Genomic DNA, 17,752 nt, shown 5'->3' with positions numbered 1-17,752 from the left:
TTGGTATCTAAATCTTTTGCAAGTTCTCAAAACACACACAAGAGGGTGTGAGGTGACTCTAGGGACTATCCCTATTTTTCATTTGATTTTTTATATTGTTCCATACATGAATTTGTATGGTGTATGGGTGGGGATCTCGACCGTTATCAAGTTTTCAAACAGGAGGGGTGGGGGACCCCAGTGACTTCCCCTATATTTCATTTGATTTGTTATATTGTCCAATACATGAATATATATGGTTGAGGGATGGGGATCTCATCTGTTTCTAAGTTATCAAACACAAGTGGGTAGGGTGATCCTAAGGACTCTCCCTATATTTAATTTGATTAGTTCTCATACATGAATATATATGGTTTAATTTAAAGGTGGGGATCTCGACTGTTTCGAATTCCTCAATCAGGTGACTGCATGGACTCCCCCTATATTTTATTTAATTTAGAGTTGGGGATCCCAACTGTTTCAAAGTTCTTAAAAATGAGGGGTATTATGACATCACTGATTATACTGACGAAACATCATCTAATACAATAAAATTTGCAACTGCTGGAGTATTCCAGATACTAAGTCTAACTATATTTAATAAAATTGAAAAATCTCTCTTTGAAAATCGTCACAAAAATGGATTAATTTTTTTTTCTCTTTAAAATTTAATAATACCTAAAAAAATGTAAAAAAAATAAAAAAATTACAAAATTATTTTTTTCCAAAATTATCAAAAAAAAAGTTTAAATTACATTTTTTTTTCAAAATTATACAAATGGAAGAAAAAAATGATTAATCATCACTGTGTATCATCACCACCAGATATAGGTAACCTTAAATATAGGTATAAATGCCACATGAGAATATTCACGTCTGCCAAAAGAATATTGAGATATTGTGACACCAAATCTGTACAATTTTTAAACACCAGAGGAGAGCAGATGATTTGAACACTTTTGTGTAATCCAGCATTATATAAGATGTTTTTGTGTCTAATGTTATAGTGCAGTTTGAGCACTCAAAAACATGTTCATTATGTCCACTGGTTGTGTTTGGTTGCTGTCTGCCATATTAAATGGATTTCCTTTTTTTGTTTTTTGCTTAAATTTGTCTATTAGCTTTCTCTTTTGAAATTAAAAGAAAACAGTTCACAAATTAGGTGTGCTGGGATTATTTCAATTAACCTTCATTACAAACATACAATCAACAAGAATGTGTCCTAAGTACACGGATGCCCCACTCGCACTATCATTTTCCATGTTCAATGGACCGTGAAATTGGATAGAAAATCTAATTTGGCATTAAAATTAGAAAGACCATACCATATGGAACATGTGTACTAAGTTTCAAGTTGTTGGGTCTTCAAATTCATCAAAAACTACCTTGACCAAAAACGTTATCCTGAAACTCCCACTTTCATTTTATATGTTCAGTGGACCGTGAAATTGGGGTCAAAAATCTAATTTGGCTTTAAAATTAGAAAGATCATATCATAAGCAACAAGTGTACCAAGTTTCAAGTTGATTGGACTTCAGCTTCATCAAAAACTACCTCCACCAAAAACCTTAACTGGAGCGGGCTGGAAGAACGGAGGCACAGACCAGAAAACATAATGCCCCTCTACTATCGTAGGTGGGGCATAAACATTTGAAAGCAAAGGATGTAGATACCATTATCTTGGGACTTAATAAGCCCATGTATAACGATCTTTAAATTAAGGCTTTTGCTCATTGTTGAAGACTTCATGTGACCTGTACTTGTTTACATCCGTGCCCTTCTATGCAGGGCTAGTAGTTGTCTAAATTGCAATCATTCCATGTTTCCTTGTTTTTGTATCATTTAAAGACTTCAATTCTTAAATCATTTAAGATAAAACATTTTAATTTCAAAACATTCAACATATATTTCTAAATAACACATTTTGTAAACAACAGATATAATTGGTAACTGGTAATTATTTTAGTCAATATGTTTTTATATTTATTAAGAGGCTTCATAATCGTGTTCATTAAATTCTTTCCTTGTCAGACTGTTACTGATCTCAAAACCAGTGAAAGTTGCAAGTAGCTTTTAGTTTCTAGTAGTACTATTTTGATAAGATGTGTAATTTTTCCTCATTTCTTTTGATGATCTGTCATAATCAGTCAGACTATTTCACCGAGATGTTTTCAAATTCTCCTAGTACTTCAAAGTGCTCTTTTTTCAATCATAATCTGAAATACACAAAATCAACAGGTCAGTAACTTCATAATGTACAAAATTTAACATGTCAGATTAATATGATTACGAAAATGATGTGCAGCACAGCCTTGTTATTCGACTGACCAGTTGGTGCATGTTTGGACACAATATTCAAGCTTGATAGACTGTCTATATTTGGATTGTGATCAAAATTATGAGAAAAAAAAAATCCCCCTCCCCCATTTTTTGTTAACCCCCTTTCAGTAATTACCCCAAAACTTAATCCCAGCCTTTTCATTTGTGGTATGGTACTTTGCAGTACAATTTTAAAGGAATCCATACACTTAAACACAAAATATTGTCTGGAAATTAGAAAAATGCTTGTTTTTGACTCCTTATTTTCTGAATGTTTGAGGCAATTACCCCTTTAAACAATTCCAGCCTACCTTTTGTGATATGAAACCTTGAAGAACAATTTCAGAGAGATTAGTACACTGGCACACAAAGTCCCTAATTTCTTAACTGTTGGTACCATTACCCCGAAAATCAACCCAACCTTCCTTTTTGGTATTAAGCTTTGTAGTAAAATTTCATGGATATCTATTCGCTTAAACTATATAATTATCCGGAAACCATATGTGTCGACATACATCGCTAACAACGACATCATACCATACAGTAGGACAACCGGAAGCGCCTGAGTAAGGATTTCGCCGCTCAGTGATACGGTTCACTAGACGACGTTGTCAACACGTAATGACGGCCATAACTTTACGTTGATTTTTGCATTTCAGGCTGATAAGTTAATGATATCATAATTTGACGCTTGAACTTTATACTATACACGATAACTTAAGAAGGAAAGGCTTACTTTCTATTTTTAGCTGAAATATTTTACAAGAAAGTGCGTTCATCTTAAGGTAAGGTTTGCATGATACGTGGATTTTTTCCTTAGTGGTAATATACCAATATGATACATCATTTTGTTCAGGTAGGAGTACCGGATAATTTAATGAAAAAAATCAAATATCGCCCGTCCCGTTTTTTTGTAAGAAAAGCTCAAAAGTTCGGTTTTTGGCGTTTTTCAGGGGAACATTTATTTGCACTCTACTGATTCAATAATGTATGCAAGTGACGATAGGCAAATAAAACTGAATAAAACATGTTTAAACTATTGTTGTCCCTTTATTTATAACAAATTTCAAATCAAAAGTTCATAAAAAAGTACTAAAAATCGAAAAAATATTTTTTTTGGTAAAAATAAAACCGTTGCCATGGCAACAAAAAGCAGGAAAAAAATCCTATTTCCGGTTCCACCGTTTTTGAAAAAAATTGAGGACATGGAGATTTTAGTATTTTCAGTTTGATGATCTAATAAAATTTATATGTCACCGAACTCGTTTTCTCAGAAATGGGCGTTATATCTTCATCATGTCATCTCGGTAAAATGCAAAAGTAGCTTTTTTGTGGATCTTCAAAGAAGATTTCATGGTCAAAGACTTTATGTCTTGTAAGATAGCTTTAGAAGAGGCGGATTAAGAGGGGCACCTAGCCCCTCTCCCTTTTCTCGGGGAAAAAAGGGTTGAATGTATAGGGAATCAATAAAGCATGACCAGAGCGAGTTCCCTCTAAGGCAGTCAGTAGGCCCCAGCTTTTGCAAATTTCTGGACGTGCCACTACTTTCTTTTAAGAATCATTCTGCCTTGTAACCAATGAGAGCAAACCGTGATTAACTTACCTTTTATGCTCACATCTATCTTCCAGTAGGGGAGTTATTTATCTTTGGTCAAACTTTGTTTTACATGTACAAGTATCTGATTTTGAAGGAAACAAAAAAGCTTTCCGTGCTTCTAATGTTATATTTTAATTCATAGAATAATATTATGATTGCCATTGAGAGTAACACATACTTCTTTCTTATCCAATGGGGGCCTCAAATGTTTGGTGAATTGTTTGTATGCAGCAATTGGATGAAAAGACATAAGTTGTGAATTTGAAAGTCATGTACAGCAGCAGTGTTTATTACATTTATTTCAGTCTAGACATAAACAAATATTATACAAATATTTATGAATAAGCAGAAAAAAAGCTCTGCATGAAAAAAGATAGATTTCTGGTATGATTTGTCCAATTATTACACTTATAATGTTCAGATTTGGAGTCTTTTTTGTATAACAAACATGTACAGTAGTTGTCGTTTGTTTATGTAATTCATACATGTTTCTCGTTTTTGATATAGATTAGACCGTTTTTCCTGTTTGAATGGTTTCGTTTACACTAATAATTTTTGGGCCCTTGATAACTTGTTGTTCGGTGTGAATCAAGGTTCCGTGTTGAAGGCCGTACATTTGACCTATAATGGTTTATTTTTATAAATTGTTATTTGGAAAGAGAGTTGTCCAGATCCGGACATCCTGGCATTTAAAATTTTCAGGGGGTGATGCCAACAGGAATCCTCTAGATTTTTCATCTATTTGAAGGTGATACTTGATTATTTATATTGCATTGCCAATTATTTTGTAACCAGAGGATAAAGTATGTTAAAAATCAAAATTGAGATATTATATAGTGTCTTTTACAATTATATTTCAAGAGTAAAACTACTATATTCAACAGGTATTGATAGATATCATATGTATTAATTTGCATTGAAGTCTGGAAAATCTAGAGGATTCTTATTGGCATCACCTCTCAACATTGTTAACGTAACACAATTTATGCTAATCATTGATTGGTCAGTTACATGGTGTGATGTCACTGCAAATCTGAAAATTGGCACTCACGCCACATCTTTCTATATCTATATGCATGCTTCTATACATGAAGATAGACGAAACAGAAGATTGACAGACAACACAAAGCAGCTGTATATGTATTGTTATTATACGAAATAACAAATGTGGTCATGTAGACCTGTAATATGAAAATCTTACTTTTAATTTAATAAATTAAAATTAGTTCAATAAAGTTCACTTCTGGATATCTGTTTTGTATACCCCATTATGTGATTTGTGGTGTGTTTGTGTGATTGGCATGAACATTTGTATATATGTCTTTTTTCACATCTGCTCCCTGGTATAGTATGTTGGTTATTTTGTTGTTCAGTGATTACAGTATTTATGCAAGTTTAGATAAAATTTTATAAAATGAAAAATTGTCCAACTTTCAGAAGTATAAAGTGTTTTGGGGATCTTATCACTTTTTTCAAACGTAGCACTATGACCTTCACCTTCAGTTGAATGATCAATACAACACTTATATTCTCAAAGAAGAACAATGAAACTGAAGTATAATTATTTCTTTATCTTTTGAAAATAAATGTTCGTAACATTAACAATGTAAATTAAGAAAAATAACAATAGGATATATATATATATATATATATATATATAAGCTGGTCCAAAACTACCAACATCTTCAATTGCACCCAATCCATTACATAGCCAAAAATACAAATGGTCCTATATCTGTCACTCTGTCATATCTGTTATACTAAAGTACCTATAACTGTTCCAAACCCAAACTGACTATCACACCCTCAAAACATCATACTGAAGTTCCCATAACTGTTGCACCCTCAAAACATCTTCCTGACGTTCGGATAACTGTCAGATCCTCAAAACATCATACTGAAGTTCCAATACCTGTCAAACATTGGTAATACCATACCAAATTTCCTACGACTGTCACATCATCATGACATCATATACCCAGGTTTTTATAACTGCCACACCCTCATAAATATCATATCCATGTTCTAATAGCTGTCACATATTGGTAACATCAAACCAAATTTCCTATGACTGTCACATCCTCATAAACATTAAACCCAGTTTCTATGACTGTCACATCCTCATAAACATTAAACCCAGTTATGATTTTCACACCCTCATAACATCACACCAAAGTTTCTATAACTGTCACACCCTCAAAACATCATACTGAAAATCAGATAACTGTCGAACCCTCATAAACATCATACCCATGCTCTGATAGATGTCAAACATTGGTAACATCATATCAAATTTTCTATGACTGTCACACCCTCATAACATCATACCTAAGTTTCTATAACTGTCACACCCTCATAACATCACACCAACGTTTCTATAACTGTCACACCCTCATAACATCACACCAAAGTTTCTATAACTGTCACACCCTCAAAACATCACACCAAAATTTCTATAACTGTCACACCCTCCTAACATCACACCAAATTTTCTATAACCGTACCACCCTCATAACATCACACCAAAATTTCTATAACTGTCACACCCTCATAACATCATATCCAAGTTTCTATAAATGTTACACCGACATAAACATTAAACCTTGTTTCTATAACTGTCACACCCTCATAACATCATATCCAAGTTTCTATAAATGTTACACCGACATAAACATTAAACCTTGTTTCTATAACTGTCACACCCTCATAAACATTAAACCCAGTTTATATGACTGTCACACCCTCAAAACATCACACCAAAGTTTCTATAACCGTCACACCCTCATTATATCATTATACACAAGTAGTAGAAGGGGCATTAAGATTTACCATTGTAGGTACACATAGGCTATTTGGAATTTATTGAATATTTAAAGAAAGTCCCTCAACCTGTACAGATGAACTGGACGTACATCCTATAATTGGTTTCCATTCTCTAACTTTAGTATGCTTTTATGAAACTTATACACAATGTTTATTACCAAAAAACACAGATCAAGTTTGAATGGTGTAGCATCGCAGTTACCATATATACTAAAATTATGCCTTTTTACAAACAGAAAAATTACTGAATTTTCGTTTCCATTGTTTTCCTCAAATAAATGTTATGCAACTTATACACAGTGCTAATTACCACAAAAGCTAATAAATTTGAAATTGGTGTAGTATCACTTCTACCATTCTTGAGTTATGCCCCTTTACAAATTGAACAATTGCCTTAACCTAATATTTTGAAACTTATACACAATGCTTATTACCACAAAACAAAGATATATTATGATTTTTGGTGGCCTTACTTTTACTGTTCTTTAGAAACACCCCTTTTCAAATTGAAAAAAATTGCTGATCTCTTTGTTTTTGTTTTCTTCCTTCAAGTTTGCCTCAAATAAATGCAATGAAACTGATATGCAATGATTATTAGTACAAATAAAATTGTAAAGAAAATGGGGAATATGGCACAATAGTTTAAGAGAAAAATTTTGTAAAAAGTAGAGTGAAGACAGTAAGACAACTACGGACGCCAAGTGATGCTAACAGTATGAAATTCACTCTTCTTTCTCCAGGAAACTAATCACAGATGTTAAGTTCTTGTTTGTTAATCTTATATGCAGATCAGTTAATAATAACTTTAAACCAGAGTTTCTGTTATGCGCTAATCTAAGATGAAGTGGAGAGACACCATTTCTGGCCAACTTGGTCACTGCTGCTAATGACATAAATTTCTGTTGTAAAATTTCATCATATCTTTTCTTCACATCATGAAAGGATATGTGGAAAAGGTCTTCATCAAGCACTTCCTTCTCTATTTTTTCTGTGAATAAAGTAGTCAATACTCTCACATCTTCTTTTGCATCATGTGCTTGATAAGTGCAGTTTGTAAGTTTACTGACGAGATTTTCCTGCTTGTAGTTGCCAACATCACACTTTTGGAAGATTCTTTTTGAAATTTTCAGAGTGTCAACAAAACCAAAAACATGAGAAGAAAATTCTGAAAATAATTTAAATTCAGACATTCTATTACAAACAATAGGAATGTCAAAATTACAAGCATTGTGTCCTACAAGTATGGGTTGAGGAACTTTCTTTAGATATTCAATAAAATCCAAAAGAGCTTCCTGTATTGGTTTTGATAAAACTGGAATACCTCTATGGAACATAGTATTTGTTCCCCTATCGTATCTTAGCATATTCACAGCAGATGCCTGTTCAGAAATTTCACAACGTGGCTGAGCATACACATTAAAATCATCACCAGCTGCTATCTGCAAAATGTCACTATTTCTCCCTCTGCCAGTTGTTTCTGTATCAAATACAACATATGTAAAGGCATTTTCAGGTAGTGTTAATCTATTGGGAATTTCTGTTGTTTGGGTTAGTTCTTCATCTAGATGTAATTCAGCAGCTTGGTAGTAGGTAACACCTTCGTGAATTTCCTTAGTTGCTTCTTTCTTACTTTTCAATATTTTTTTCAACAGACGTTTCCTCTTTGCTTGTAAACTAATCTGCTTCGCTTTTTGAAGCTTTCTCTTAGCAGCAATTTTTAAGGCCATTCTGAAGGTAAATTCTCCCGGTGATAATCCTACAGCCTTGTTAACCTATGAAAAAGAGACAAAACTTATTGCCACTAGCTTTATAAATCAAATATAAAGATATAGATTGTAAAGCATTTGATGAAAAAGTGACTAAAGTCAATTCTTTTCCCTTATGGTCATTAAGGTAAATAAAAGGTCAGATTTCCTCAGATAGATCTTTTTTATACTTTGCCAAAATAAAGTCTTGTCTATGCTTTTTACGAAAACTAATAAAAAGTATGGGTCCTGGGCTATTTATCAAGATACAGGTCATACAAATTGTTCAAATGTGCCCAGATTGTTCATGAAAAAAACACATTTTTTGGCATTAATAAAAGAAATCTATGAGAATTTTGAGATAAAATATAAGAAGATATTTTTTTTAATATGCTTAAAGAAAGTTGAAAGAAAAAATGTTGTCACCAAACTTGTTGTATTGCTACAAGTAAGATACTAAATTACTCTTTCAGTCCAGTATAAAAAAATAGTAGAAGATTTATCTCCCCTTAAATGGCCAAGCTGAAAAAATAATCTAAAAACACAAATATTTTGTATTTATTTGAACATTTTGAATAATGCAATATATCCCCAGGTTTTTCTTTCTATAAATCAACAGTCTAACATATAAATTCCCAATCTGTCTCCAAATTAGCAGATTTATACCATGAATCTACATTAAAAATTTCAATTAAGGGGAGGTAAAAGATCTGCAAAACCTATAATACATCCATGTCCAGGACAGTATGATGATAGTGGACTTATGATGAAAATATTCATGATGTAAGTGTCATACTATCATATAAAGTAATAGTACACAAGAAGACAGACCTCCAGACTCCTCAGGTGGATAAACAGCAAATACAAGTTTTAAAGCCTTTTGTTAGACTCAGCCAGGAATCTAATCCCAAACCTTCATTATGGGCAAGGCATTGACTTAGATAAGATTTCTACTTGGTTTTGTTGAAAAGTAACAGTACGTATCAAGTTTATTAAATAATGTACACAAATGTACAAAATGTAGCTCAACAATATGAACCAAGTTTTGTGTGAAATTTTTAATATCCATATATCTTTGTCTCTGTGTCATTAACTACATGGCTTGGCATATTGTTTCCTTTGTTTTTCTTAGCTTGCAATAATTCTATACTCAAAATTTAGTTGAATTAATGCTTTTAACATGTGAAATACAGACAAAATTACAAAAACTTAACAATAACCAAAGAATCATAAAAATGAAATCATGGTCAGATGAAACAAAGCCAGACAGACATGTACACCTTACAATCATTCCACATACCAGGTTTAATCTGCCTGCCTGTCTATCACTTATAGTTCTATCTAACACAAACCTTTTCTAAATACTTGTGACCCTCGTTCTTCTGCAGAACAGATGCTGAAATTCTCCCTGTCAGAGATTTGCTTGATCCAAATGACCTGTAAATATTAAGGTTGAAAGTCCCATTTATAATGCAGTTGAACAAGTATTTTTTGTATGAAAAATTAAATGCAAAACAACATGTTTACAATGAACAATGAGGCAAGTGTTGACAGAATAAACAAGTGAAACAAATCTGAAAACGCATCACACGGTATAGCTGACTTATATAAATCCTGAAACTTAATTTCAGAAATCCTTGTATTTTAGTTCCTGAGAAAAATGTGACGAAAATTTTCAACTTGGCTATCATGTGTAAAATCATACAAGTGTTCGGTAAACAGGAAGTTGTCAAGTGATCAATCTGAAAACGCATTAAACAGTATAGCTGACTTTAAATATATAAATCCTGAAACCAAATTTCAGAAATCCTTGTATTGTAGTTCCTGAGAAAAATGCGACGAAAAATATTCATGGGACGGACGGACTGACGGAAGGCCAGACAGAGGTAAAACAGTATACCCCCCTTTTTAAAGCTGGGGTATAATGATTGGTTTGATGTATAAATTATTGAGTGGCTGATTAAATGCATATTAAGGATAAAAATATTCCAAAAATTTGGTTGCTTATATAGGGAATCAATGAAGTGTGACTGGAGCAGGCCCCTTTAAGGCAGCCTTTGGCAGTGATATTGTTGGCTTTTTTCAAAACTACCTCTACCTTTTTTTATAAGGAATATATGCGTCATTTTCCTGGAATTGGGAAATCTGGAATAAACCATAAATTTGACTGAAACTTCAATTTACAGACCCATTTTCAAGAGTCAAACCCTGCTTTAAAATAAGACCCCATTTTGTCAGTAAATTAATGATACATAAATATACCCTCAAATGTGCACATAATCCTAATATAGAAATTTTAGGCAAAAAAATTGATCAAATGAGTGTTTTTCAGTTTGTATTTATGCACGATTTCTACTGAGACTGCACTGTTTGGGGAAAAGGTTGTCTTTTTGGGAAAAATTTAAAGCCATTTTTTTTTCAAATTTGGATTATTCTCCAGGGGGAAAAGCCTTTATTCTCCACTAATTTAAGGCAAACAAATATCACTGATTGGCTCCCCCCCCCTTATAAAAATTTCTTGATCCGCCAGTGATAGTTGTTGATTTGTGTGTTATTTTGATCTCGTGTGGAGAGTTGTTTTATTGGCAATCATACCCTATCTTCTTTTTTATATCATATAAATTCTTATTCATTATGAATATGAACAGATATCTTACTTGTTTTTTGGAGCTTTTGTTGAAACTATGAAATTAAAATTCTCATTTGCTTGGGTTGATCCTAAGTTGGTCAAGCAGGCAGCTCTATCTTTTTGGCTGTTTACAATGGCTTTAAGATCTGTCTGAAGACTTGGACATGTGAGAGGCTTACCCTGCGGTAGACTGCGGTACCTATAAAATTGATTGTTTAAATGTTAAGGATAAAAATCACAACCCAAAACAACTTTTTAGACACAAAAAATAATCAAATAATCAGTTGTACAATACATGTACAAAGCATTATCATAACTCAAGTATATCTGACTTCTGTGTTTATTGGCTAAGAATCTCAACATATATTTTTTTATTCTTGTTTTATATTTACCTATATATATACATTATATATTAACATAGTGGTATCAACTAATAACTTTTTATACTTGAATATTTTGCACAATGGGACACCTTATTGTTATTGAACTTGTTATATGTAATCTGTATAAGAAAATAACAAACTTTAAACAGATTTTTTTAAGGATCTTTTCCCAGGCATCTCATCTAATGTCCCCCTGTTCTTTGGGGGGTTAACGCTGCAAGGACTTTACAAGGTATCATTGTTAAGAAGTTAAAGCTGCAAACCAATTTTAAAGATATCCAGTTCAGAAGTAGATTAAATGCTAAATATTTACAATAGTATTAGTAGCATTAAACTATTTGAAATAAATATTTTTTTCTTTTTCTTAAAGAACTATGTACTATACCTGAATTGAGAAGGATTCTTCTGATAACTGCACCAGGTAGCATCTTCACTGGCACAAAGAGAGTGGTCACCATATAAATGTGGAACTATAATATCCAGTGATTTTCTAAGACTCTCTGGCTCTTTTGTCTGGCATTCTTTTATGGCGTACATGAAGCATCTCCCAATGTAAGATATTACATTTGGTTGTTTTAGAACTTTATATTTGTGGCTAAGCTTATATAGTTTTGATGTGATGCCTTTTTTAGTGTGGTTACTGTCATCTTTCTTCTCAATTGAAGGGAAAACAGCTTTCAGTCGAGAAGTTGTGGTCGAGTCATTATCACCATGGATGACATCTATTGCACATCCAGTTACTCTAACTCTCTGGCCATTGATATTGCCATGTCAGGCTCCATTGCCTTACTAGAACCATCCCAGTTTTTTGAACATTCATGTACAGGTATAGTGTGGTTTTACCCTGATGTAGGTCACATATCTGGCAAGATTTACTTCTAAGAGAGAACTGCAATACCTTTCCCGTTTCTTTCCCAATTAATGATGCATGGCCTGAAATTATGGACGTTATTTTTACATAAAATGATTCCAAACAGGTAAATTACCATGAAGGCAGACGTAAAAAGAGTTATGTCTCTTGTAAATATTAATTACATGTAAAATTACATGTGTACAAGTTTTACCAGATTTTTATGACATTTATATCATTTGTTTTTTATCAGCAATGTTTAGGACAAATTAGAAAATCAGTGTAGATCAATTATTTTTAAAAGAGTTATGTCCCTTGAAAATATCAATTATATTGAAAAATGTATTGTAAGCATTCGAAATGATTCCAAATGCTTACATTTCTATAAGATAATAATACTATAAGATAATAATACATTTGTACATGCAATATGAAAAGTTTAAAATAACTAAAAATTTAATTTATTTTTTGATTATTGATCTTGGAGTAAGTTTAAGTTGGACAGATAAAAAATGTGCAACATAATGAACACTGAATTTAGTTTTGTTCATAAATCAGGCCATTAGTTTTCTCGTTTAAATTGTTTGCCATTTGTCATTTCACTGCCCTTTAGAGCTAGCTTTGCAATATTGGTTTTACTCATTGTTCAAGACCACATGGTGGGACATATAGTTGTTAATATCTAAATGTTTTGGTTTATAGGGATAAATGTCTAAATTTAGCAATCATACCACATCTTTCTTATTTTCATACAAGTAAAAATAAACAGAAAAATTCTCACCTGTATTACTATTATAATTCCATCCTGTACCCCTTTTCTGCCACCCACCGTCAAAGCTTACTTCCATCTTTAAAAAAAAATAGATACATACATATATTAAATACGTGTACTGAAGAATTCATGTAAGGCAAGAAATAAAATTTGAACTGTTTGATGTTGCCTAACCAACAATCTATAAAGCAGTCTACCTATATTCTAAAAAGCTATTTTACAGAAGCAGATTTTGGCAACAGATTATAAAATATTTGCTCTTTCAATGATGAAAATGATGGAATACATAGTTACTTTCCAAAATATTGTTCCTGATCAATATCAAGCCAGTCCTAAATCAGCCCCATATCTAGAAATGTTTAGTGTTTATATATGCAATTGTGGTGAGTTTAAGTGTGCACTTTTCGATAATCCCTATTTTCAAGTAAGTAAGCGGTCCATGGGTTTTCTTTGCTACAAAACAGGAGAAAAGCTCAGCAATTAGCTTTCCTTTTCGTCATGTTTTTGAAGCTCATAAAAAATAAATTTTATATTTTCCAACAATGTACATATATATTGTATATTTATTCATGATAATTAATATAAAAATAATCATTTGGAATTTTAAGTTTATTACCTTTCCATTTCCCTTTTCAATTTCTTCTTTTTGGGCCTCAAGACAAGATTTTTTGGCTACGGTCTCCAGAGTTGTATCAATTTTTTGTTCCCTTCTCTTAAGAGTGGACGGCACAACTGGTGGTAAATTTAAAGTTGCAAGGAAGTTGTTAATCTGTACTGGGCCCATTCCTGTGTGTACCATGGCTACAATATTTTGCATACATATTAGTTTAAAGAACAATCGCTTCCAAGAAAAGTCACATTTTTATCACATTAAATGCACCAACACTGAAATGAAATATCAATTCATTATTAAAATCATGATTGTCAAATTGACATATTTATTCCGTATTAATTTTTCATGCAAGCTGAAGGAAAAGTTGAAAATGTATACATAGTATTGGATGAACGAAATTTTAGTCATTGAGCTTTATAATAAGTCACTTCAACTTTAATCCCTTTTTTAACTACATAAGGAAGAAATTAAATTAGGGACTGCCTGATCCAACACCACTTTTTCCAATAATGTAAAATCTCATCTTAGGGCGAAATTTGATGGGCATAAAATTTACATCCGTCATCATGGTAATATACTTTTCTTTTGCCTAATATAAATCATTCTAATGTAGACAGGAAATGAGAAAATAATAATTTATAAAGCAGCAAAATTTAATCTTTAACCTTATAGTATTGGATTCAAACTTTAACAGGTCATGATAAATCTATACCAAATATCAAATATCAAATTAATATCTATGTAGATCCTCCCACTGCATCAGCTTGTCTTGCAAAACAGGCATTGGACTTCAGACAATCGCTGAAATGCAGTTGTAAGGGGAAAAGAGGGGGGAATTATTTTTTTAAATGGTTTAAAAATAACAAAATAGTGTAAAATAATTGATTTCTTCCTATTGAAATCAGAGTGATTGTAATACCCCCACCCAGGGTTTGAAATTAGCAGGAGCCCACACGCCAATGGCCCCTAAAATTTGATGTGGGCTTCTTAAATTTCAGTTTTCTTGGGTATTGGGTCCGTTCGCCCTAATAACATGTTCCCCCTGGGATTATTCTTCCATAGCGTCCATTGCCCTACTAAAATAAATATAATATTCAGGGCATTGAAGTTAAATAAACTTATTCAGACAGATTCAGTCTTTTAATTGCTTGTTTAGGATCAGTAAATTCAGTGGTCCGAATTATTGAGATCCTTGTCTTTTCAGTTGATGGATTAATAATAAAAACAAATGTTTTGTTTTGTTTTGATAAAATATTCAGCTTTAAATTAATGAAAACAATGATGTACGAAATGTAAACCACGGAACGGATTTACAAGTTCCCTTATTATTATACTATGATACTACTATAAATAATCTGTCAATTTTTCAACAAATTTTAACATAGTTTTTTTGTTGTTTAAATACTTAAAATCATGCAACTAGACTGAGACTCCTACTGTAGTAGTCTCACAACTAGACAACAGTTAAAAACAAGAATGTGTCCACAGTACATGGATGAACTACTCGCACTACCATTTTCTATGTTTAGTGTACCGTGAAATTGAAATAAATTCTCTAATTTGGCATTAAAATTAGAATGATCTTATCAAAGGGAACATGTATACTAAGTTTCAAGTTGATTGGACTTCTACTTTATCAAAAACTACCTTGACCAAAAACTTTAACCTGAAATTTGCACTGTCATTTTCTATGTTCAGTGATTGTGAATCGAAAAATTGGGGTAAAAACTCTAACTTGGCATTTAAATTAGAAAGATCCTAAATGGGCACATGTATACTAAGTTTCAAGTTGATTGGACTTCAACTTCATCAAAAACTATATATACATGTACTTTGACCAAAAACTTTAACCTGAAGTGGGACAGACGGATGACGGATGGACGAACGGATGCACAGACCAGAAAGCATAATGCCCCTCTTCTATCGTAGGTGGGGCATAAAAAATAATAAGACAGGGCGAATGTATCCTGAGCAAACAGGTATCAGTTAATAATCAGGGCGAACAGGTTCTAGGGTGAATGTAAATCAGTGAGAAATTCAGAATGGACCCAGATTCCTTTTCTTATATAGGAATATATATTTGGCATACACAATTTAAGCTGTGGGCTACAGCTGCCAGTCTTCAGTTAAATCCCTGCCCACCCCATCCATACATTTGTAGATTACATAGTTGTTCCCTTTCATTTTTTTTCTATAATATTTAAATGTATGTACAAAAAACATTGTAATTACCTAGTGCTAATTTTGAATTGATGTCAAATGTTCCGTTGTTTCTCTTTCCTGTTTTAACGTCGTTTAATGAACTGCACACACTGTTCTGACACCTTATAAAAAGTATGCTGCCTAAACCATATCGTCTCTCGCTCTCGATGTCGGCCAGGTGTAGTCGAGCATCACACGAGGTGCAAAACATCTGTTGGGCTAAGGCTTGAAGCTCGACTACCCGTCTACCTGTCTTCCAGTCATTATTAAGAGATGGGTCAATGGTACAGCTTGCACCAAGTTCAAGATCTGAGTCTGAGAAAACTGGATAAGTGTTGGCATGCACGTAGTTGTGATCTGCTGTAATGGGCTCATCAACAGGATGACTTACTAATATATTTCTTCTGGACTCTTGAGCTTTGAATTGCTTAACAAATGACTTTTTCGATTGAAATTTTCCTGTTTTACTTCGCAACATTTTGCAGACGATAAGTAGAATGATTGCAAATTATGTTTGCATTGACAAGGTAAATTTCGCTGATTTCAAACGCTCGAGTGAATCAGTGTTATTCCACGATTTGAATACGAGTTGTCTCCCTGTGAACGCAAACCTTACCTTAATTTATAGACTCGAAAAAATGAACCGACGTGTAAAAGATTTGATGCAGGCAATACCATTCGTTTCATTTTTATTCATCATAACCACCAACATGAAAGAAGATAAAATTCGGATTTGAACGCAAGGTATCCGCGTTTGACTCCGGTAATAAACCAATTCACAAGACAGCTAAGACAGTTAAGACAGATTAACACCAAAATATTGAACAAAGTGAGAAATTAAAATCATTATGTGGTCAGTTCATACCGACAACTAATTCTAAAACCTGGTACCACTGCAATTTGTCTCTGATATGTATTATGTTCCCGGTGATTTTATAATTAGGCCAAACAAAAAACATGCGTGTTCTGAACTTTTCTACAAACATACTTTCCTATTTTGTAAGCGAAAAAAAGCCTACGTGAAGTTTAATTTTTCAAGATGCAGTGTAAAAGTCATAATGTCCCTCCCATAGACTCAATCAGTCTATGTATAAAAAAGTAATAAAAATGGTTAAATGGGAAAACAAATCCTACCTACATGTACCTATTCCCTATCTATTCAAAGATGTATCAGGAAACACACTCACATATATTTTTTAATCTTACAATTATGCCATTTATCAATAAGAAATCAGCTCCATTGATTGATTGATTGTTGGTTGCTTTACGCCGCATTAGCACAAAAAGGCTATATCGCGGCGAGAGCTAATTCGACTATTTTTACAATTTAAAGCATATTTTTAAAATAAGACAAAAGGTCCTTCAATATACTAAAAATCTTGACTAAAGCAAATTGAGTATATACAAATAAAAATCAAAAGTAAAATAACGTGATAAAAATTAAAATCGATTTAAATATAATAACAATTTTATATTCTATAATAAATTCCAATTTCTTTTAAAAAAGCAACAATATTTGTAAATGGAACATTATTAAATAAATCATACATATTATTGTGGTTTTTTTTTTTGCCTCAAGGTCTACAGCTCCAACTTGTTGTCCTGGTTTTCTGTTGTCCTCTTATTAAACCGGTTAGTATAAAATATATATGTTCAAAAAAGTGAAAATTGGAAAGAAAGGAGCAGATATTAAGAAAAAGATCAAGGGTCGATGTTACCTCAACCTTCGAGTTAATCTGAATTGATGAAATATTTTTGCCACTTTTATAACACACTTGAATATAAGTGTCCATACATTCATATACTTTTAATAGTACATTGTAATAGTTGATTCAATTAA

General features: G+C 32.5%; 2 protein-coding genes across 2 annotated transcripts; both read right to left on the bottom strand.

Moving 5' to 3' along the window:
• Positions 1 to 7,404: 7,404 nt before the first annotated feature.
• On the bottom strand, positions 7,405 to 12,310 carry LOC134719411 (uncharacterized). Its single transcript, XM_063582411.1, has 4 exons — positions 11,861 to 12,310; positions 11,121 to 11,291; positions 9,816 to 9,900; positions 7,405 to 8,490 (listed from the first exon to the last, which is right to left on the bottom strand). Exons 1-4 carry the CDS (start codon positions 12,010 to 12,012, stop codon positions 7,441 to 7,443), a joined length of 1,458 nt encoding a protein of 485 aa, XP_063438481.1. The 5' UTR covers positions 12,013 to 12,310; the 3' UTR covers positions 7,405 to 7,440.
• Positions 12,218 to 16,412, bottom strand: LOC134717593 (uncharacterized). The gene is made up of 4 exons (XM_063580086.1): positions 15,943 to 16,412; positions 13,714 to 13,898; positions 13,107 to 13,173; positions 12,218 to 12,408 (listed from the first exon to the last, which is right to left on the bottom strand). The coding sequence occupies exons 1-4, from the start codon at positions 16,388 to 16,390 to the stop codon at positions 12,218 to 12,220; spliced, it is 891 nt and encodes a 296-aa protein (XP_063436156.1). The 5' UTR covers positions 16,391 to 16,412.
• Between the last annotated feature and the right edge of the window lie 1,340 nt (positions 16,413 to 17,752).

Source organism: Mytilus trossulus, chromosome 5 (assembly GCF_036588685.1).
Source record: "Mytilus trossulus isolate FHL-02 chromosome 5, PNRI_Mtr1.1.1.hap1, whole genome shotgun sequence".
NCBI lineage: Eukaryota > Metazoa > Mollusca > Bivalvia > Mytilida > Mytilidae > Mytilus > Mytilus trossulus.
Note: the sequence above shows the minus strand (reverse complement) of the source record. Positions and strands in the feature narration are given on the sequence as shown.